The sequence below is a fragment of the Elgaria multicarinata genome, chromosome 7, assembly GCF_023053635.1.
Source record: "Elgaria multicarinata webbii isolate HBS135686 ecotype San Diego chromosome 7, rElgMul1.1.pri, whole genome shotgun sequence".
Lineage (NCBI taxonomy): Eukaryota > Metazoa > Chordata > Lepidosauria > Squamata > Anguidae > Elgaria > Elgaria multicarinata.
This window is the reverse complement of record NC_086177.1, coordinates 246,258-270,943: the sequence shown is the minus strand read 5'-3', so window position 1 is coordinate 270,943 and position 24,686 is coordinate 246,258. Positions and strand designations below refer to the sequence as shown.

At 40.7% G+C, this 24,686-nt stretch overlaps 1 protein-coding gene across 1 annotated transcript in view; it reads left to right on the top strand.

Annotated features, from left to right (window-relative positions):
* Window positions 1-17,983, top strand: part of LOC134401277 (uncharacterized) — an 81,337-nt gene extending 63,354 nt beyond the window's left edge. The window contains exon 9 of the mRNA XM_063130028.1: window positions 17,789-17,983. Within this exon, the coding sequence (XP_062986098.1) occupies window positions 17,789-17,793 (5 nt within the window). The 3' untranslated portion in view covers window positions 17,794-17,983. The remainder of the gene's footprint in view (window positions 1-17,788) is intronic.
* The last annotated feature ends 6,703 nt before the right edge of the window (window positions 17,984-24,686 follow it).

The following is a 24,686-nucleotide window of genomic DNA, read 5'->3' as shown; positions in this document are numbered from 1 at the left end:
CCCTGAAGCCCCTGCAAGCATGGGCAATGATCAGGAATGCTGGGAGTCTGAAACTACTCTAAGGTATATTTTTTTTTTCTTTCTTTCTTTTTTTTTTTTGGTTGAAAAAGTAGGGAAAGAAGTGAAATGTAATTTAAATTTGAAACAAGACTGAGGGGAGACATGATAGCACTCTTCAAATACTTGAAAGGTGTCACACAGAGGAGGGCCAGGATCTCTTCTCGATCATCCCAGAATGCAGGACACGGAATAATGGGCTCAAGTTACAGGAAGCCAGATTCCAGCTGGACATCAGGAAAAACTTCCTGAATCACAATGGGACCAACTACCAAGGGAGGTCATGGGCTCTTCCATACTAGAGGCCTTCAAGGTGCAGCTGGACAGCCATCTGTCAAGCATGCTTTAAGGTGGATTCCTGCACTGAGCAGGGGGTTGGACTCAACAGCCCTAATAAGCCCCTTCCTATTCTATGAACATTGTAGCAAACTTCTTAGAAGCAGTATATTAGCTTCAGTATGTAGCAGAAACAGAAGAAATTTGTAGTTTTAGGCTGCCATCCTATGACTGTTCCAGAGGCCAGAAGTTAGAGTGGATCACCAAAAAGGTGAAATGTTGGAGGTGCAATGGGTTGGAACAAAAATTTGACTGGCCAACTAAAAAAGGAAAAATTGGAGTGGGGAATGCCCCCTCACACCTTCTTCCTTGCTGGCAGGAGACTGGTAGTTCCTCTGGCTTCCTCATATTCTTCCTGTCCTGCTCCCATAAGATTTTTTGTTCAGAGAAAAATGCTTAGATAATAAATATACAATTTAATAATGTAATTTAAGGCAATATTAGTATATCACTATTTTGCATTAAGACTGCAATTGGAAGAGTGAGCGCAACTGGACTTGGTGGGGCTTGCTTCTAAGTAAACATACATCAGGCTCTGTCAGAATAAGAAAAGTAGCTATCTTTTATATTCCACTCTACCCCAGTAAATAATTCCCTTGAAGAGGGAATTTAAGGCAATATTAGTATATTACTATTTTGCATTAAGACTGCAATTGGAAGAGTGAGCGCAACTGGACTTGGTTGGGCTTGCTTCTAAGTAAACATACATCAGGCTCTGTCAGAATAATAATAATAATAATAATAATAATAATAATAATAATAATAATAATAATAATAAAAATAATAATGAAAAGTAGCTACCCTGAAAAGTAGCTATCTTTTATATTCCACTCTACCCCAGTAAACTACACCTCCAAGCATCTTGTTGTAATCCTTGATTTGCAACAATTTCAACACATCCCACAGGAAAGAGCACATGAAACAGAAAGTGCAAGATAAAGAGTAGCAAGAGAGTGCTTCAGGATGAGGTTTTAATTGTGCACTTGCCATCTGTGTCCCCATTGGTGGGGGAGCAACCATCGTTTACAATTGTAGCTGTATGCATACATGTTTCAAACAATATGGTTTCTAAACTGTTTCCAAATTGGAGGTAGTAGAAACTAAAACTGATTGGGTCCAGTTAAGTCCAGCTGGATTTATTCATTTATAGTACATTATAGTACATTCATTTATAGTACATTTATAGTACATCTTATTGTCCAAGATGTTGGAAGAAATCAGCTCTAATTGGATCATTCCTTTGTGGGAAGCTTTGGGGAGGATCCTAAGGTTTTACAGTATTTCAATAATCTTTATACATTATTTACTTGTAACAACTTGTCTATAATTGGAAGACAGCAGGATCGAATACAACCAGGGCTTCAACAGGATCTACAGCACTGGGATATTCATGTTTAGCTGAATATCAGAAAGTGTAAAACACCTAGTTGTATGAACAACACAGCCTCCTCTTTGGGAGGAACTTGAGCTTTAATAATTTTCTCAAGATATGGTCTCCCAGCAAAAACCAGCATATCCCAATATGGGAACAGTTTGTCAGGAATAAGAACAAAGGGTCCTATAAAGAAAACTATTAGTTCAAGCTCCACTGAAAGTAGGTCCTATAAAGAAGGAGGAAGATATTATTGGACTGTACCCTGTATAAACTGATGTTTGGAAAATGTGTGGGGGTTTTCTGTTGGAATTCATTCATTACATTTCTACAGCAGCCAAAGCTCTGTGGGCGGTAAACATTACAACATCATAAAACAACATCACAGAGCTAAATGCAAAGGTATGCAAAAAGAGCACCTAAAAGTAATTGTTTAGTGGTGGAAATAGATGCCACCATCAGGTACCAAAAACAAAACAAAACTATACAGTGTCACCCAAAAGAGCTTTCTGTTTGATAATAATTTAGTGCATATTTGCATCTTTGAAAATGGCAGGTACAGAATTAATGCCATGTCTACTCAATTTCTATTGTGTACGTAGATGGGCTTATTTGTTTATTTATATTTATTATTTATTTACACTATTTATATACCACTCCATATTTAAAATAGATTCTGCCGTGGTGCACATAGAAATAAAATAGTAAAAAGTAAAAAGATTAAAAACAGCAAATTAAAATTGTTCAATTTAAAACAAAAGATCAATAAAAACAGTTGAGGAATGCTTCCTGGAAGAGAGTTGTTTTCAGGAGGTGCTGGAAGCAGCATAGTGTTGGTGCCTGCCTGATCTCCAGGGGCAGGGAGTTCCAAAGAGATGGGACCACCATACTAAAGGCTCTTCTCCTGGTGGACTCCAGTTGGCCCAAAAGTCCATGAGCAACCAACAGGTGCATGACCTCAGTGACTGGGCAGGTTGGTAAGGGAGAAGGCACTCTCAAGTATCCTGGACCCAAATTGTTTAGGGCTTTGTACACTATTACCAAAATCTTAAACCTGGCCCAGTAGCCATAGGCAGACTTGACACATTTACAAACTTTTCTACAAACTTTTTCTTTTTTTAACAGAGATCTATCCCATTTAATTCCATCACCGTCACTGGAACAATTCTTTAAAATATCAGCTTTAGGTCTTCTATTTCCTATTAACATTTTTAATGTTAATATTAATGGATATTAACATCCATTAAAATGTTAAACTATCACATTTGTATTGTTAAAGGTACTTAAAATCTTTGTGTACCTCAGATAGGATTACCAAGGAAGAGTTCTTGTGTTGATCCATAATAAACATGAATTTTGTATGATTTTTTTCTTCAATGCATTTCATCCTATGTGTCAATTGCCCTATGGTATTCCTCATTCTTCATCTTCTCATGGATATCCCCCCTCCATTTTTTAAAAAAAGACTTGTTAACAATATGTCTCTTTTCCAGCATTCTTCAATTTACAGCTTTGTTGACTGGAAAACACACACAAGAAAAAAACTGCAAATATAAAATATACATTGGATACATTTAATATGTATATATCTTACCAGTCAGAACACTATGAAATTTGCAGTGAGTCAACCACTCTTGCAGTTATTGTTGACTTCTGTACATACAGGTATCTGTTACCTATGAATTTTCTGAAATTAACTTTAACACTTGAACCAGCACTGCATTTGAGAGGGCACAGGTAAACTCTGGTACAATTTTGCTTCAAATTACTTTTTTTAACCTAATGACTAACCTAAAATTCTCTGGCTTTGATCATATAAATTATTAATTACTTTACTTCTGTTCTCTGTCTGCCCAGGGAGGAAAAAGAGCAAGGCATATCTGTTACCACCAGCCAATAACTTATTCAGCTTGCTATCAACAGACTATGTCTAAACGGCAGATCTCATCACAGCATGTAACCTAATTTTTTAACTTCTCTGTTCTTTCAGGCATTTTGGTTGATCCTAATAATTTAGGGAGCCACTAAATGGCTACTAGACACTGTCTAGATGGCCATAGGATTTTTTGATTTCTGAGATTGGAGGCAGCACTTCTGACTTGGGTTCCCAGAAATCAATTGTCTCATTCCCCACTGCCTTATAGTAGGCATGTTTTTTTCCACACCAACTACTTCTTAAGAGCTCAGAAACAGAGCATGGAGAGGGTAAAGGGGTGTGTCTGGGGGCAGGGAGGGGAAGCTGGTGTATGAAGCTTCCTATCAGATCTCTGGGCTCCTTCCCTCTCCCTCCCCAAAGCCATAGCTAGACACTCAAAATCAAGCATTTAGCAAAAACTACAGAACGGATGGAGCATGGATTTATTTATTTGACTTGTACGCCATCTTTCTACCAAAAATGGTACACAAGGCAGCTTACAATCACCAATAAAACTTGATATATACATATATATCTATACATTCCATATCAATTCAGATACAAATTACAAGTTTTGACCTAGGGTGAACTCCCCCTCTAATATTACCGGCTTCCTATCCACTCCAAATGTCTGTATATGAACCGCCCAGAGAGCTTCGGGTATTGGGCGGTATAAAAATATAATAAATAAATAAATAAATAAAGTAACGTGGGTGTTCTCCCCTCTTCTTCTTTATTCACAAAGTCAATAAATTTCTTCTAGATCCCCACAAACTCATTTTCGCATAATTGTCCTCGCACTTTCCTCATTTTATCTGCCAAACCCTTTGATACCAGTTATCAATGTGAAGCCCTTTGCCATCCTTCCAGTGCCTGGCAATCAACCCTCTTGCCGCCAGTAGGTGGGCTATTAAATGGGCTATTAAATCCTTGCCTAATAGTCTATTGTCCAGTCCTTTTTATATAAATTTAACAATGCTAGGTGGGAGGATGGATGAACCCATTGTCTAATTATTGAGCTAATCTCCTGGAACACTTTGTTCCAGAAAATATTCACCTTTGGACATGACCACCATATATGTAAATACGTCCTGACTCCCAACAATCTGGGGATGTCCCTGGGCTCATCATGGATATTTTTCTTGGCATCAGATACCATCTATGTATCAGTTTTAACATTAATTCCCAGTTTTTATTGGATATTGTATTAAATGGGCATCTGTCCCACAAGGCCATTCATTCTTTCCTTTATTGTTTGTAGCCAATGGCCATCACAACATCATCAAACATTAAAACATTTAAACATTAATCTGATTAAAACTGTTGAAACGGTAGGACAAGTTAACACATTAAGCAAAATAGAGCAGCAATAAAACACGTTATCTTAAATCAATGCCATACTCTTTGTGTTATTGTCTACCTTACCCAAGGTCAGAATCCAGACCTGCCACAAAAGCTCTCAACTTTAATGCTGCTAGGGCAAATAGGACCACCCTGTAGCTTACAAAGTTGTCTGTGTCTGTCAGCAACCACCTGATTTTGAACTCTTCCGTGTGGCCTTCAAGGAAGTTTAGAAAGGGGAGGATGAATTTGGTCCGTGGTGCTTTATAAAGGCAGCAGTGAAGAACATAATGAGCCAAGTCCTCAACTTGGCCTGCTCCACATATGCATAAACGCTCATTTATGGGACAGTTACCATATCTCCCCTTCAGGAGTTCCATAGGCATCTGTTGAAATCTTAATTGCGTAAACGCTCGCCTGACAGGGAAAAAGGTTAATTCCTTGAGATATGAAGCCATTTTGTGGTCCTGCTTGAACTTAGGATACCAGATGGCCAACTTACATTTCCTAACCTGTTCAAGGTCGATCCCAATATCATTACTGAATATTATATCACAGATTTGGCGAACAGGTAGGGCGTGTAAGGTTGTGACTGAGAGAGGTGAATAGGATGACATCAAACTTCTACCAGTACGCACCCATCCCTCCCTGTCCTGTAGGTCCAAAAAGCACATTTTTGCCAGGTGTTGCTCAGGCATCAGGCAGAGCTTTTTCATATAAAGAATGACAGATTTATGTACACAAGCTCTCAGGGAGGGGATGCCTATTTCTGTTCTTAATAGTGCTCCAGGCATATTATGTGCCACTGCCAAGAGAGTGCGTAGAAAGTTATTCTGTATAGGTTCTAATTCATTTTTGTAGTAGGCACCCCATATGGGTGCACCGTACAAAAGATGTGCTATTATTTTGGCAACATAGACCTTTACCGTGGGTTCGACTAAGTGGTGTCCCTTTGTATAATGCAGCTTTTTAATAGGGCCCAAGAGGCGACTGCTAGAGGTTGAAATTGCTTTAATGTGGACATGCCACAGGGTGTTCTCCAAGACGTGAAGACCCAGGTATTTGAAAGAGCGTGTCTGCTCGATAACTTGTCCATCTAAGATCCATCTATGATGAACATGTCTCTTAGCAAATACCACAACCTTAGTCTTGTTGTAATTGACAGTTAGGCCCTCCTGTTTGCAATAACCTCCAAGTTGTGTAAGTAATCTCCTCATACCCACTTGAGTTAGTGAAATGAGGGCCATGTCATCAGCATAAAGCAAGGCTGGAACCTTCATCTTTCCAATTGTGGGAGGGAAAAAGTAGGGTCATAGAGTTTTTGAGTTATATCATTAATATAAAGATTCAATAATAGCGGGGCCAGAATGCAGCCTTGCTTGACTCCTTTTGATGTCAAGATGGGATCAGAGAGGGAGCCTGCTATACCATACTGGATTTTAATGTCTGTATTGGAGTATAGGCGCTGTATAAGGGAGAGGAGGCGCTTCTCAATTGATAAAGCCTGCAGCTTATTCCACAGCCTCTGTCCGTCTATGGAATCAAAAGCAGAGGTGAGGTCTACAAAAGCAACATGCAACTTCCTTGGCAGATTATTTGCATACTTTTGTATTAGGTAATTCAGAACAAAGCACTGGTCGATTGTACTATGACCCTTACGGAAGCCAGCCTATAATGGGGAGAGGATATGAAACTCCTCAACCCATTGTTCTAATTTCTCCAATAGGTGCCTTGCGTACAATTTGGTGGGAACATCGAGCAAACTTATCGGGCGGTAATTGTTAGGGTCCTGAACATTACCTTTCTTATGTATTGGGACCACCACATTAGATGTCCAACCTCTTGGGAGAGCACCTGTTAAGTCAATTGATGTGAAAAGTGCTGCCAAAATTGGGCACCACCAGGATGGATTTAGGCGGAAAATTTCAGGTGGCAACATGTCCCCTCCCGGGGCCCTTCTGCTAGTTAGTTGGCCAATAAGACTCATAATTTCCCTTTCTGTAACTGTGGGCCAGGTATTCTGTGCATCTAAGGGCAGACCATCCTCCAGTTTGCTTTGAGCCAACTGGGTTGTATCTGAGGATGAGAACAGATTGCCAAAGTGTTCCACCCACCTTTCCATTGGGATTTGTCCTGCTACCGCAGGTTTAAAAAATTTTAGGCCCCTGGCCACCATGTGCCAGAATCATTTTCCATTGCGTTCTGTAGCAGCTTGTCCTAAATCCTTCCAGAAGGTGGTTGCAAAGCTCACTTTTTTCCGCCTCAATAACGTCTTATATTCACCCCTCTGCATGAAATGCTTTCTGGTGTTATCCTCTGATTTGTCTCTCCTCAAGGACCTAGCCGATTTTACCAGAGCTTGTTTGGCTTTCCTGGCTTATTTATTTATTATTTATTTATTTATTACATTTCTATACCGCCCAATAGCCGGAGCTCTCTTAGCGGTTCACAAACCTTCTGCATCAAACCATGAATATACATGTTGGTTCGTTCTTAAATGTCCGGACCTTACCAAGAAGGGCTGCATATTATCCACTAGGGACTGGTATAGGCCCAGGGAGTTATCAGGATTATTAATGATCAAGTCCCTAGCCTCCATCATATTCGTGCTGTCTAATAATTGCTTTATTTCTTCCATCAGCATTGGGGTCCATCTGAGACGTCTCTCACCTATACATGTAGCCTATAGGGGATGTTGAACAGTAGGCTGTTTCCCACCCCCTGGGCATTCCACCTCGGCTATCAATACTAGGTGGTCACTATCTGCACGATCATCTAGGTGGAGGGCATAAGTTTTCGCATATAGGCCCGCTGAAAAAAATATAAAAATATATTACATAAAAATATAATCCACCACACTGCCCCCCCTCCCAGTTAAATAAGTAAAATGGCCCCCTGTCTTATCTGAAGGCCCTCCATTCAAACAGTATAAATGGTGCTTGTATATAAGGGAGAGCAAGATTTTCCCAGCTTTGTTAATGACTTTGTCAGAGGAAGTTCTAGCTGGCATAGCATCAATATCTTCATCTAACAGCAGATCCTTGCATATCTGTTCATTGCTGCTTCCTAGTCGTGCATTAAAATCTCCACATAACAATATCTCCACATTAGGTAAAATTTCTTCAACCAAATGAAGTACTTGATCCAATTCATGCCAAAGTTGGTTATCATTATGCTTAGTAGAGTTAGAGGGAACATAAACATTCAAACAAACCACTGAGTTATGCATAAAGGATTTAACTAGGGCTGACTGGATATAACCACTATCCGACAATTTCAGATCTGTTATATCCATCCGGGTATCTGTTGAGAGTAAAATTGCAATGCCGCCACTTCCGTGACCGTGCCTGCCCATCTTAATAGCAGGCAGGGCAAGGAGTTTAAAACCTTGTAGCTGCATATCTTAGGGGTCCCTGAGCCAGGTTTCCTGGAGACATAAGAGATCAAATGTTTGTAGATAGGGGATGAAATCAGAATCTACAAACTTGTTTCCCCAGCCTGCCATATTCCATGACAGAATGCGTAAGCATTGTTCCGTTTGTCTAAGTGTTACCCTAAGGGAGTTAGGGGGCTTAGTGGCCCTGAAAAAGCACAACTATTGCCTGGTGGTGCAGAAGTCCTCAGCCCACGCTCCTTGCACTCAGGCAATTGTCGATTATTTTTAGGTGGGCTACCCATCTCGTGGTTCTCCAGAAATCTGCTAGCTAGCCATTCCTCCTTCATTGCCAGCAGTTTGATGTTTTTAATAATTTGAGAAGGATAATCTTCCGCTGAATTGGTGCTTTCAGACAGTCCCTCCACATCTGGCATTGGCACTTTTCGTTCAGGCCCACAGAACAGTGATGTTGGCAATAGGTTTATTTCCACTGGCACTTGCAGGTAATGTTCACTTGAGGTGCCTTCCAGAGCTGTCTGATCATCAGATGCCTCTTGGGCGCTGCTGCTTAGCTGGTTCATGCTCGAACTTCCAGCAAGGTCCTGGATTGCATGGAGGCCATAAATTGGATTATCCAGGGTGATCAGATCCTTGTTGCAGTGTGGGACATCAGTGCCAGCTTTTTGTAGCCAGCTTTTGAAATAGGAGAGTAACGGCTGAGGTTGGGCCAGATTTTCAAATAGCCTAATAACTTCCACTCCTCTCTCCAAAAAAATTGTCTCTCGTCTGGCAATAGTCCAGTTGGAAAAGGTGACAATTGCTCGAGCTCGTTGCCCATTATAGTAAAGATATTCTACACTATTCACATTAGGAGTTGTAAGAGTTCCCCGGGAAGCAGCTTCTAAGAACATTGAAAAATCTAATTTCCGTGCATTTTGAGTTAAATTTTCCTTTGGTTTGGGATAATTTACAAAAACTAATTTATATTGATTCAGCACCAAGTTCCAAGGGGGGGGGGGGGCGGCCTTACAATTCTTGGAGCTAGCTTCTGCGATGGCTTAGTTTTGTGCAGGGCATCTATCCAAGGATCTTGTCCCTCTAGGCCAATGGAGGTGTTGGCTCGCCTGGCGCCAACGCTGCTATCTTTCCAGCACCAGGTTAAGACTTTCCTCTTTGCCCAGGCATATGGTGGCACATCCTAATTACCCACATGTTTAGTTTTTAATCGGTTTTTAATGCTTTATGTATGTATGTTCTGTGTTTTAGAGTTTTAAATTTTGTATACTTGTTTTTACCTCAATTTTAGAATTTCTGTAAACCGCCCAGAGAGCCCTGGCTATGGGAACGGTATATAAGTTTAATAATTAAATAAATAAATAAATAAATATTTCTTCTCCTGTAGTAGGATGAGGTGTTTGGACTATGTCATACACCTTCACAGGCAGATGGCAATGTTAGATGAGATAAATCTGCCTGATTTGCTTTTCCTTTGCTCTTTGCCAGCTCTGTAAGTTGTCTTAACATCATTTCATCCAGGAGGGAATGTTTGGGGGAGGAGGAAATTGGCACGTGGGAGGCCCCACTCTCTGCTGTTGGTGGCTCTGAGGCAAAAATATTAGCACCCATGTTGTCAATAAGCTGTGACTTGTTATTAAAGCCCAAAGACCACTCTAGAGCAAGATTCATGTTGGTCACCCCAATCCTCTCAGAATTGGCCTCTTCAGTCTCCTCAATCCCCTTTTCAGTCTCTTCGATTCCCAACTCATTGCCTGCTCCTTCAAAGAACTGTGTGATCTTTGTTTGGATTTTCTGTTTCTTACGTCCCCCCGTAAAGGAGAGGGTAGGAGGGAGTCCAACCATTTTATAGCCAGTCCTGGTTAATACCATCTCTTTATCGGGAGCCAATTACCTGCTAAAGAATTGGCAAGGGGCAGAGGCAGAGGCAAAAGACAAAGGCTGGCTAGGAGTGATTTTAGCGACTTTGAGTCAACTCCATTGGAAGTTGCAGCAACTTAAATTCCTTTCTTCTCTGTTTAGTTATGTATGTAGTAAGTATATTATGCTTGGCTAGTTGTAGCAAATTGGTATCTTCAGGCACAGGCAGTTTTTAAACAGACTAAATGTTTGTATTGAATCCTTAGCAAGAGTTTGTCAGCAGTAATTTTAACAAACTTTCAAACCGCCGTCATTTGTAAATGGCAGCAGGAGGGTTTCTTATTCTGATTAATTATCCTCCTCCCTCGCTATCTCTTCTCTTCCTTTAGTCTTTGACCTTGAATCTTTAGCTGGCTGCCCATACCATACAAGGCTGATATTTCAGAAGTTGCAGGGAAGTTTTACAATTACAATTACTGCGATAAAAGCTGTGATAAAAGCCAGAGCTCACGGTTTACACGCCAGCATTCGTTTCTCCTGGAAGTCCTGCCTCCAGCTTTGTGGAGGTGTTCCCAGTGTTTTCTATGGCTCAGCCCTGTCCATGTACCTTCGGCCACAAGGCAAATCCTCCTCCCCGTCCCACAAGGCATTCCACTCTTTTTCTTCAATTTGGATTCCTAGATCAGTTTCCCAAACCATCCGGAGTGGGTCCTTTATACCAATTTCCTGAGTTAATATCCACTTATATAACTTTGAGCTCAAATTCTTTTGTATCTCACCATCTCTCATTCAAATGCTGTTAAATTCCTAGCAGCCACACTTTGTAATTCTGGCTGAGAGAGGAGGGCCCGTGCTTGTACAATTTTTATCCATTGTCCTTTCTCCTATCAGTTGTTCTATCTTAATCAAATGCCCATTTCGAAAGAAATCCCTAAGGCGATAAAGTCCTTTGGATTTCCATTTATTTTTTTCTCTGGCTGTAATCTTTCATCAAACTCTGGGTGATAATATATCGGAGTTAGCGGTGAGAGTCCTGGTGATAGAATTCACATCCTTGCTTTCCAGATTTCATAGTGGTTAATGTGAACGGGTTCTGCACCTGTTCTACCCATCTAAACATGTGTTTCCTGAATGGCCAAGAACTGATGGGATGCCCACACTATTTTCACCCATTGTTTGGACCTGCCTTCTTCCATCAATGGAATAATGTGTTAGTTAATTGGTTAGCATCCTAATATCCTATCAAATAATTGGTTAGCATCCTAATATTCTATCAAATTGGGGATGCCCCATCTACCATTCACCCGTTGTTTGTATAATAATGATTTGTGTAACCTCATACTTTTAGTGCCAAAAATGAACACATTTAATTGCTTCTGCCATTGTTGTATCTGCTTTTTTGGGGTCCAAACTGGAAGTGTTTGAAATAAAAATTAAATTTAGGAAATGAAATCATTTCAATAGCAATTAAGCGGTCTGAGATACCCAATTGCTGCTGCTTCCACCTCTTTATTTCAGTGCTAATGAAATCAAATACTGGTGAAACATTGTGAGTTTCTCTTCCTTTTAGTACTCTCATGTTTTGTGTCACCAGATTCTTGCCATCCATTATGCTTCTGAGAGTCCATCTTATGTTTTCCAATGAGCTGCGCAGCAGTGAGGAAAAAGTCTCAGCAAGACTTTATGAAACATATGTTCAATTTTCTTATGAAATATTGACAATAAAAAACTCTACACCTGTAGTACTAGCTTCCAGAATTCCGCAATAATAATTATTTATTTCTTCCGCGCTCTCCCTCTGGATTGGGGAACAACATTTAATACAAAAATGCCTTTTTTGAAGGCGATCCCACAGGTAACCTGGACCCAAACCACGTAGGGTTTTAAAGATAATAACCAACACTTTATACTTCACCTGGAAATTAATTGGCAGCCAGTGGAGTGATTTTAATGTTGGTGTAATATGGTCGCCCCTAGGTGTGCTGGTGACCAAGCTGACTGCCATATTTTGAACTAGTTGAAGCTTCTGGACTAGGTACAAAGGTAGCCCTATGCACAGTGCATTGCAGAAGTCGAGCCTTGAAGTTACCAGCGTGTGCACTACTATCTTTAGGTCTTCTAACTCTAGGAAAGGGTGCAGCTGGCGTATCAGCTGAAACTGATAGTAGGCACTCCCGGCTGTCGCATCTGGGCTGTCATTTGAAGCGATGGATCCAGAAGTACCCCCAAGCTGTGAACGCAGCCTTTCAGGGGTCATGTAACCCCATCCAGCTGCAGTGGACTGGGAGATGAGCTGGAGGTCATGCCCTGGAACATGCCCAGAGGTGGTGGGCAGGTCTCCCACCTAAAGCTCTGCTAAACTCTAGAACATTCTGAACAAATATTGTGCATGGTCACATAACCCATATGTGTGACCACTTAAAGAACTAGTTACAGTCAAGCAACCTGTTCATATTCTGCATAAATATTCTCGACTACCCAGTAGGCCCTTCAGAGAATGTCTCAGGTAAGGTTGCATCCTTATGTGTTTTAATCCCCAAGGACATCCACGAACTGGTTAAAGGAATTATAATTTGGTGATTAAAAGTATTAAACAGGAGCTCTAGAACTGGAGACGTTTGAAATTGTCGTTGCTAGAGAGGAAAACTTCCACCAAAATTATGCTTTTCCCCAAACTTTTATTTCTGTTCCAAATGATTCCATTACTACCTTCTGATACCAAAGTGAAGAACTGGCAAAGAATATTTAAAATGTATATTAGCAACAGCAGTAGAAGTGCCAGAGGGGCAATGTTTAGGTATCACACAAAAAGGGGATGATATACTCTCAATCTCAAATTGTATTTAACTGCTTTTTAGATCCACCAATGAATTCCCATTATACAGGAAAAAATCTTCAACCCAATGAGTTTCTATGGAAGACCCCTCAGAATGTACCATAATAGGAAGCTCTCCCATTTCTGAAACTCGTACCTGCTCTTTTGAATAAGGGGGAAATTCCATGTTATATGGTCACACTCTGAGCATGGAAGCCCTCTGTCCCCTCCTAGACTAGCCAATTTTGGGACTCAATATACAGTATTGTGAATAGAGATGTAAGGGCTTTTTTCCCCATCTCAAGGACCTGTTTATGAGTGGCAAGCCAATTTCAATGGAGACATGGGCCCTTTCATTTCAGGAGGGAGAAGTATCCTGGCTGCAAAAGCACCAAATCAGATCTTTCACTAAGGCATTAATCACAAAGGGAGACACTTACTTTCCTTTTCCTTGATAGATTTTTTTATGGAGCATGTTGTTTTTCTGGTCAATGTTTCCATATGTCTCCTTTTGGTTGCCCTTGCTTGTAGTAGAGCAGGCTGGCTCCATGACTCCCTTACATATTTCAGCCATAGTGGTTAACAGCTGGTGGCATTTTGACAGGAATTACTTAATTAACTCCAAATCTTTGGTTATCTTTGGCAGAGACCAAAGTCCCTTTATTGTTGCATGCAGATGACGCTGTTTTAATGGCATTGTCCAAAATAGGCCTTAAACGCTTACTTCGAGTTTCCAGGTGTAGAATAACAAACAAGTGGTTAATAGAGGGGCAGCACATAGAGCAAGTTAAGAAGTATAGATATCTGGGCGTTGTGTTTTCCTCCACACTTTCCTGGGCTACTCATAGGCAGTCTGCAGTTCAAGCTGCCCAGAATATTAGTAAGGCAGTTTTTTGGTTTTTTTTATATCAAGGGGGGACAATTTATTCCTGCTGCCCTACAAGTATTGAAGGCTAAAATTCTGGCCCAGTTGTTGTACACTATCCCAATATGGATCCAGGGATTTAATACAACTGCTGAGAGTGTTCTGTCAAACTTCTTGCACTCACTTTTTGGAATGCTGAGGTGTGTGCCATCTGCCGGATTGCACCTGGAGGCGGCCTAGCATCTATAGAAGGCAGGGCTTGGTCCTTTGCCTTTCGATATTGGCTAAAGGTTGTATATGCCAATTCATCCCAAAGCTATCTTTATCTTTTGCAAAGGGATGTTTTTACCAGTTCATGGTTTAAAGGTTTTACTGTCAAATTGCACATATTAGGTCTATCAATGGGTTTTCTACATACACAAGATTACTCTCTGGCAAAATCCATAGTAGAACAACGGATTAAGGATATAGATTTTCAATATACTATGACAAAGGCACGTAGATCCTGCTCTTCAATACACTCTGGTCTAATTTTTGAATTGCCCAGATATGCTAGATATCTGGATTATTTGACCATCCCCAAGTACCGACATCCTTTTACGAGGCTAGATTTAACTGCCTTACTTCTGCAATCTTGGAAGGGCGTTATCAGGGCATCCCATATGAGGACTGCTTGTGGCCCTGTGGTGACAAAGCAGTCGAAACATTAGACCATGTTTTTTTTGAATGTAGCTTCCACAGGGAGGAGAGAAATAGATTTCTTGGCCCTCTTGTGAGAAAATGCCCTGGAAGGACACCCAAACAGGATTTGGAATATTTTCTGGCAGGTACAAACAAGTTAACAACAGAGTTAGTGGCTAAGTTCCTCTTCTCCATACAAAGGTCTCGCAAATCGACTTCATCTTAATTGTAACTTCTATCCCACGCTGCTGTTGCTTATCTTTCGTACCAGGTGTTCTAACTCTGCCTATATATTTTAAATATGTGTATGTTTTAAATAACTCTTTTAGCCTGTTCGTATAATGAACAAATGACTGTGATTTTATGGTTTTAAATTAATGATTGTGGGTATTGTTTCTATTGGGTCAGTGACCGCATAATAAAATGTATGTATGTAAAGGGAGACACTTAAAAATATTTATAGTGAAGCACATAATAACCTATAGGGGTCTGTTCCTTTAATGTGTAGTTGGTTCTTGAGTAAGACCTTTTCTGGACTCAGGGTGCTGTAGGAAACAGACCTAGACAAGCAGTGTTGAGATTTTTTTAGTGGAATCAATTGTGGTCAACACCCCACTTAAAACAATTTTAAGCTTCCATGAAAGTTATACACAGGTGACATCTTTCTCCTACTAAACTTTCTAAGGTCAACACTATTCTGTAGGTGGGGATGTGGCTCTAGGTGATGAACAGGTATAACCTTGTTCATCACAATGGTTAAAGCTGCAGGAGCCCTGCCCTCTTTTGTATCCGGTCATTCTAGGCAGCGCTCCTGCAGCTTTAACTGTTGTGATAAAGAGGGAATTTCACCAGGTGCTGCATGCATACGAATGACACCTGCTGAAATTCCCTTTTTGATACAACCGTTAAAGTTACAGGAGCCCTGTCCGCCTTGTCACATGGTCACGCTAACCATGGAGAGTTGTGGTCTGCGTTGAGAGAGAGAAGAAACAAATGTAATTTGTTTTACCTCAGAGGCCTAGCATCAGCCTACCTTACAGGATTGTTGTGAGGAGGAGAGGGGAAAAAAGAAACAAATATAATTCTATTAAAAGTTAACTCACAGGTCAAGCACCAGTCTACTACTTTAGGATGATTATCTCGCAGGCATATCTTGGGGGCCCCAAGCAACGCCGGGTGGCTAGTTACGAATAAAAGCAAAGATCACACTGCTGGCCAATTCAATTGCAAAGATGGGATGTGTTTTAGTTATTATGCTTAGATAAACATGGGAAAAGGACCAAAAGAGGAAGCCAAGGAATTTCCTTTCAGTTCTTGTTTGTCAATTTTAATCCAATCAGAAATGTCTAGGTAATTGTGTGCCTTCTTTCTAATGCATTATTAGCAGCTAGCCTATATTAATATCATTGCATTAGATCAGAGCTGGGCAACTTGTGTCCTTCCAGATGTTTTGTCCTACAATTCCCATTATCCCTCACCACCGGCTATGCTGGCTTGGGCCAATGAGAGTCGCAGGCCACAAGTTGCCCACCCTTGGATTACATCTTGTTGTCAAAGAGAAAGGAAATGTTACTCTCTGACAAAACTTTATTAAAAAATAGTGGCATTTCCCCCAAACTGCAGCACAAATAGAAGCCACCATGTAAAGCAGGGGTGGGCAGAAAGCAGATCTCTGGGTGTTTTGGACTGCAACTCCTAGCTTTCCTGACTACTGGCCATGCTGGCAGGGGCTTCTGGGAGTTAAAATTCCAAACATCTGGAGATCTACCTTCTGCTCACCCCTAATGTAAAGGATAACAAATAATAATAATAATAATAATAATAATAATAATAATAATAATCCACCACAGTCTGTTTTTTTGGTACCATAACACACAAGAGTGGCTTTGCAAGTATATTCCCCAGACTGTGGAATGATCTCCCTGATGAGGCTTGCCTGGCACCAATGCTGCTATCTTTCCGCGCCAGGTTAAGACTTTCCTCTTTGCCCAGGCATATGGTGGCACATCCTAATTACCCACATGTTTAGTTTTTAATCGGTTTTTAATGCTTTATGTGTGTATGTACTGAGTTTTAGAGTTTTAAATTTTGTGTACTTGTTTTTACCTCAATTTTAGAATTTCTGTAAACCGCCCAGAGAGCCCTGGCTATGGGAGCGGTATATAAGTGTAATAAATAAATAAATAAATAAAATATTCAGCAGTTTTTTATTTTTGTTTTAAGAAAGTTTTGCCAAATGGAGAATATGCCAAGTGAGCCCATTAGGTCAAGCCTGGAGCACCTGCTCTTGTATTGGTGTAAGGTTAAGGTTGCCATATGTCCTGGAAAACCGTGAATGTCCCGATTTCCAGGAGATTCTGAAATGTCCCGGCCGGCTGGGCTAGAATCCCGGACTTCTGGTCCAGCTGGCCGGAGAAATTCTGACCTCCAAAATGGTGCCTTGAGCCTGCTCAGTGGAGCGGCAGCAGCAGAGAAAAAGATTCATCAGTCTGGTGCCTTTTCCAGAGCATCACCGCTCCTCCACAGGCTCATCTGAGTCACTCACCGTGACTCACCTTATTGCACCTGTGGATACATAGAACAACAGCGAGGAAAGGCATACGTGCTCTCCTCAGGCTACCTGAGTCCCAAAGGAGTTTGGTGAGCTTGGCTGGTTGTGGTCAGACCTTTAGGGTAAGCGGGGGCGGAGCTGCTGGGTTATTTGTAGTGGAAGAAAGAGGGTTTGGAGGGAGGGAGCGAGCAAGTGGGGGACGAAGGGGTGAAGGAGAGAGGCAAGAAAGGAAAGAAAAGTCACTCCCCCAAAATCGCCCTTCAAAAATCCACCTCCTTGGATTTGGGTAGCAAGCCTCAAATCTGTTACTTGGAAGTAAGTTGCAGTGAATTTAAGATGTCTGGTTTTACAGTTGTTGATGTTTTAATTGAAAAATTGGGCTTTTCCTAGACCTTTATATATTGTTCAGTTTTTTTAAAAAATCCTGCCCCCCCCCCCAAATTGTCCTGGTATTGTGGATTCAGAATATGGCAACCCTATGTAAGGTAGAGCAGAAGCACTGAAGCATATAACCTTTCCAGAGCTTTCAGGTTGCCTATATATCAACTCACCTCCCAAGTTACTGATCTCCAACCAACACTTTTACATGACTGCTCTTTTTCAGGGTGATTCATCCACACAGGGCTGTTTGAAGACAAAGAAAACAACCTAACTATAACAACAACAACAACAACAACAACAACGAGATTCTTAAAAACAAACTTGGACAGTCCTTATGGCCAAGTAATAAGGAGAAAGGATCAGATGTAACTTCCCAATCAGATGTAACTTCCCAATAAAAACATTTTATTCCTTCTCACATTCCACAGCAGGTTTGTATCTTTTTGTTTGGGGGCTAATTATGAATTTTCCTGCCAAGCAGTTCCTTCAGGGTTGGGTCCCTGGAACAGTATCTGTGTATAATTTGGGAGATCACAGCTAGAAATAGGGAACATTGGAAGGATGTTCATCCTAGTTTAATTGTGTATACAAGTCGAGCCTTGAAGGGAGCTCAAGAAAGAGGGAAGATGGTCAAAGTGCTTTACAGTGCAATCCTATACATATCTACTCAGAAGTAAGTCCCACGTAAGCCCAATGGGACTTACTCCCAGGGAGGTAGTTACAGGATTACAGACTTAAGAGGATAAAGAAATAATAGAGTATTCACAGTACTTGTGTGGAGTATGTACCATCACATGTTTACAGACATTACAGAGATATCATATGTTTGCTGACAATGAAAGAAATCATTTTCACAAAGTTCAATTTTCCTCGCCCTTTTCTTTGACAACATATTTATTGCAAACATTATCTCACATTTAATGGTCAAAATTGCATTTAAAAGTTAGTAAATGCAAAATGCTAAGCAACAGCACACACATCAACCCCAAATTTGCATCCTACATGCTGATAACTGCAGCTGTAGCTTTCTCACATAAAGGGGTTTCATAAATGGGCTGATTATGGATAAGGGGCTCTCTATGCTTGTTTCTTATGTTGCTTCTTCCTCTCACGGAAGTTTCCTGGTCAATTTAAAGATGCTGTGCTCAAACAGGGGGTCTCCCATAGCCCCCCCCATTCCATTTTAAAATGCATCACAGATAAACTGGAATAAACCCCTAACAGCTTGAAATCAGCATCATGTAAAACTGGCATTGTGCTATGAACTTGTCGAGGAAGGACTTTGAATGGAGGGAGAAGAGGGTAAAATGGCTCCCTACAAAAAGGGAGGCAGATATGATCCTCATGCGTCTACTGAAAAGTAAATCCCATTGTGTTCAATGGGGCTTACTCCCAAGTAAGTATGTTGAGGGTTGTGAACTTACAGCAAAATCTTACTTCTACTCAGAAGTAAGTCCTGGCTTTCCTGTGGGCTGTGAGCAAACGGACTACAACAGTGGTTCCCAATTAGTGGTCCGCGGACCCCAGGGGGTCCACGTAACCCACCCATAGGGTTCATGGCACCATTAACATATTAGCTCTGCAAGGTCCGCATTTTAATAAAAGAAAATACGGTGAATGTTGATCCAGATTTGAAATTAAAAGTAGGAAATATTGAACCGGATGCGGAAGGGATTGTTTGGGACTAAAAGTGGCATGATTTCTCCCATCACATTTAGGTTTAGTAGCTGCTAGACATGTCATAATTTGTTCAATTGTAAACTAGAAGTTAGTAAAATTAAATTTGTCTTTATATTCCTAACTAAATCATTGTCATTTTTGCGTGGTAATATCACAAATATCACAAATGTTATGGCTTTTAGTATACCTAAAATTCTTTGCTTATTAGGGGCTACACCTTATTTTCTCCAAAAAAATTGCTTTGCACAGGTAACTACCATAGAGATAACAATTTTTTCAAAAGTAGGGGGTCCATGGCTTGGCATTTAAAAAAACAAAGGGTTCGCAGTACTTAGCTAATTGGGAACCAATGGACTACAAGAACCACCACCACCTATGTGGCGTTACACCCCACAAGTCAGTTCCCTAATGTATGTCTGGAATTGGTAAGTCTGTGGTGCTTAGAATGTTGACCTGAGTGGGTGAAGTTAGAATGTCTTGGGAGGGGGAGGAGTGATATATAAGGGAAGGACTGAGGGGATTGGGAGAGACTTTTAGGTACTCTTAGAGTCTTTAGCCTTTAGTGCTCTCTGTGTGTAGAGTACTTGGGTTCTGGAGAGATTGAGGTTCAGTATAGAGAGTCGTGTTTTGTGTGGGTGGGGTGCAGACAGACAGTTTGTGTATAATAAACAATAGTGATAATAAAGTTCAAGAGTGATCGTGTGACAGGAAGGAAAGCTTGTATGTGAATGAGTGAAAAGATTGGATGAAAGGTTTCAAAGAGGGTTTGAAATGTTTTAATTTTAAACAAAGCTTGTGAACTTTAAAAATAAATTTTAATCATTTTGTTTTAACTACGACAAAAATCCCACGTGTCTGTTTGGCATTTATCATCTGAAGTTTATTAATTGAGCACCCACTCCGACAATAATTCACCTCAGCACATATAATTCACAGCGCATTATTTTATTATTGAAATCCTTCTCCAGAGCTTTCCAAACTGTGTGTCGCGACACGTTAGTGTGTCAGCTGCACTGTGTGTGTCACATAAATGTAATGAGAAACCTCTTGAGTCTATGTGAAATAAGCAATACCAACTTGCATGCATTTTTACACAGCAAAGGTGCGGATTAGTATTGTGCACTAGTATATTCCCCTTCCGTCGTATCCGTGTATGCACACCACGGTCGAGGGATCATACAGGTACTGCATGCGCAGTATGCATAATTGGGTCAAAACAGCTGATTCTGAAGTGATGCATTTGAGAAATTCCATGGGTCCAGTTTTTTGATAGAACACCGTCTCAACCGCCACTCGATCGCAGCTCGACAAAATTGGTTCAGTGTGAAAAGTCTTGGAAATGTATGTTATTATCTTGCAAATCATATATTTTTCAAAACATAAATGAAAGGTTTTCATGAGATATGTTGTGTCCCCATACATTTCGTTATTACAATTTATGTATGTGTCCGTATCTCTTTTAAGGGGTTAGTTTAACCTTCGGTTTGCTAGTAAAACTGAATTACTGTGTCGCGAAATGATGCATGTCTAAAAAGTGTGTCACCAACATGAAAAGTTTGGAAAGCTCTGATTTAATCCCTTTCTCCACATGGTTTGGAGAAAGGCGGTGTTTGTCCCTTGCCTCAGGCATCTCAAGTGGTGGTGCTTGGCTTGAGCAGGGAGTGTTTGCGGCCAGGCCTGTTGTTCAGAGCCTGTGTTGTAGCATAGTAAGTGGTGGCAGCATCGTGATCCGAAGTAGACTCTGTTCATTTATAGTGACAGAAGTCAAAAAAGGATTTTATTTGTGAACAGGACTTTGGGTGGTTACTGTGAAGCACCTCTGAGGTCCTTAGCTGTGAAGTTACATAATATCAAAGACAGAGGTTGAGCTGATACAATTCTCTGACAGGATATTTTTGTCTGTGGTGAGATACATATTATATAATATCAAGTTTAACACTCCTGACCTCAATTGATAATTCCCAGTAACATTATATTTATTAAGGTTAAGTCTCTGTCTGATAACCATGGAGGTTTTAAGGTTAAAACAGACAGAGGTAAAAGTTTAAATTTGCCAACTGAAGGAAAGTCAGCTGATGAAATGAAATGGGCTCTTATAGAATATTACAGAGTTCATGCTGCAGGTGAAACTGAGGTAAATCCTCTGAGACAAGTGCTTGTAGAAATGTCTCCTCAATACATGGAGCTAGAAAGGGAGAAATTGAAACTTGAATTAGAAAAGATTAAACAACAGGAAAAACTAGAATTAGAGAAATTGAAATTAGAAAAAATGAGACAAGAGGCTGATAGAGAGTTGAAGAGAGCTGAGTTAGAACAACAAGACAGGCTGAGGGAAAAAGATCGTGAGGCGGAAATAAGATTAAGAGAGAAAGATCGAGAAATAGAGCTAGAATGCGAGGGAGACTGGAGCAGGCAGGCACCATCGGAGCCTGCTTCAGTTGGACCCCCCCCACAGGGCTAACATCTTCACCTTGTGGGGAAGAAGGAGCTGTTGGTTTGCCCCTCCATTGGGAGATGAGAGGACGGAGCAGGGCCTTCCCACCAGCCTAGGCAGTCTCCTTAATTTCTTTTTATTTTCTCCCTCTTCCCTCCATACATTTTTGCTTGTGTGTCATGTCTTTTTTTTAGAATGTAAGCCTGAGGGTAGGGACTGTCTTCTTTATTGCTACATTGTAAGCCGCTCCGAGAGCCTTTTGGCTGAGGTGTGGGATAAAAATACTCTAAATAAATAAAATAATAAATAAATAAATAGAACTAACTGCTTTGGAAAAGAGAAAATTTGAGCAGGAAGATCAGAGGAGAATTGAGGAAGGGGCTAGACCTCCCAAATTATCTCCTAAAGACTTTACCCCTTATATTGAGGGACAAGATCCCCAAATTTTCTTTAATACCTTTGAAAAGGCAGCCATGATGTGGGAAGTAAAGCCACAAGATTACATGAAGTTGATCAAGGGAGACCTGGCTGAAATTTATAATAGTTTTCCTATGTGGGAAGTTTTAGATTTTGCCTCATTTAAAGCAGCAGTTTATAAAAGACTTCGCTATGGGCCTGAATATTTTTGGAAGAAATTTAGAAGCCTTAATGCTGTGTCATCCGAATCTTTTGTGGAATTGGGACACAAGTTAGCGGATCATTTTGAGAAATGAATCACTTGCGCTGAGGTGAAAACCAAACAAGATTTAGTCAATCTGATGGTTAAAGATCAATTAATTTTTCAAATCCCTCAGGATATAAGATTGCTGGTGAGAGATAGAGACCCAAAGACTTATCAAGATGCAGCTTCTCTGGCTGATCTATCATATGACCAGCAAATCTACTAAAGAGAATAATATTAAACCAGGGTATAAGCCTAATTGGGGTAAAAAGGAAGCTGAGGTAAATAAAAGTCAGTTGCCAATGGAAAAGGCGGGAAACACTACCAAACCTCTGTTTGGAAAAAACAGACCTCACATGTCATCGTTGTGGGTTGGTGGGGCATATTAGACCACAATATCCCAGGCTGAGAGAAGAGAAAGAGAAAAGTACCTCAGTAAGGAGAGTAGATATAAATAAAGATGCTGAACATTCCCAAAGTTACACAAAGTTATAGTGTTACACATTGATGTGGGGAGAAATGAAAGAATCAGATCAATCTTTGTGGGAAGTTTATTCATTTAACACCCACTCTGACAATAATTCACCTCAGCACATATAATTCACAGCACATTATTTTATTATTGAAATCCTTCTCCATTTAACGCCTTTCTCCACATAGTTTGGAGAAAGGCGGTGTTTGTCCCTCGCCTCAGGCGTATCAAGCGGTGGTGCTTGGCTTGAGCAGGGAGTGTCCGCGGCCAGGCCTGTTGTTCAGAGTCTGTGTCATGGCAATTGCCCTCACAGGGAAGGAAGGAGGCGCTCCCTCGATTCAACTATGTCTGCTGTTTGAAGGAGCCCCAGGAAACAGCAGCAGGACCTTCCCTAACCCCTCTCCTCCTGTGTAATCCAATTCATATCAATTTGTATCAATCCCGCCAAAGAAACAGGAAGCACAACAGTGCTGGATAAACAACAGGATTTCCCTTAATGTAGTAAAGCTCTAAGAGTGTTATATACTGGAGACAGTGTTAGATCAATGTTCTTTTCACCCAAGGACGAGATCCAAACAGCCCTTAAGCACGACTCCACCATTCCAGCGACAGAGGGTTCAAAAGCGCTTTATTGATTAGTAATCAAGGCCTGGTCTCTTCAAAGGGAGCAATCAGACAAAAGACATAGGGAATATGGTACAGTATTAAAGCTTTCAAGGGGCAGGGCCCAGTAGCAGCATTAACCAATCAGAATGTAACACCAGAGCCCCCCCTTATCTTCTGCAAAACATTCCTTTGCAACAGTAAGTTGCTCCAAGTTAACTTTCTGCCTGGAGCAATGAAGCTATTGTTTTGGATAGATAAGACAGTTACACAGGAGACATCCTTGAAGACGCCCTCGGGTACGTGACATTTCGCTTGGTGTGCAATGGAGATTTTACAGTTTCCTGTTAAAAATGGAGGTGGTTATGCTAACAACAGTACTCCATTACTAGATAACATTCATGATTTAAATTTCAAATGCTGCTTTACTCTAAATCAGTTATCAGGTAAGAGCCAGATCACACAGTCACAATTAGATGATCTGTCTCTTGCATGGGAGGGTCTACCATTTCAGTTTTGGCAAATGAATAAGCAGCTGCTTGTATTCAACATTTACATTTATATGAAAACAAAATTGTCATAGTGCTTATCTCCTTTGGGACAAGGAGATAAGCACTATGACAATTTTGTTTTCATATAAATGAAAGGGTTAACACAGGGATGGTCACCTCCACTTGCCTTGAATTGATTCAGAAATAGGTCATAACATGGGTAATTTCCTTCAAAATCAGAAATACTTGGATCATTTTCTGAGCCAAGTTTGAACTCCACCTTTCTACCCATCCATCTCCACCATTGTCCAAACCCCCTCCCACTTCCAAAGCAACAAGGCTGGTGGCACTACAGATGTAGTAAAAGGAAATGAGGAAAACCTGATCTTTCCCTACTCCCTCTCTCTTCACTCTCTGCAATGGCAGTAGCTCTTGGAAAATACACATTGCCCAAGAACTATCAGGTATTTTCCTCCTGATACTCATAATGTTACACAGAGCTGGAGAGCAAAGGCAGATCATACTTATGGGGAGAAAAGTCAACTCTTGTTTTGTTTTCAAGCTGTGGAAGTAAATGATTCCACTTCCAAAACATGAAGTCCACCCACCAATTACAATTTGTGTTTCTAAGGTATGTTTAAATTACTTAATTCATGATAAAAGGACTTTGCCATCTCATAATGGAGCTTACAATTTTTTACAATGTTTATTCATTTTTGGACATCAAGATAGTAAGCTCCTGCAAAAATAGCTAGCAACATTACTGAACTAGTAAGTATT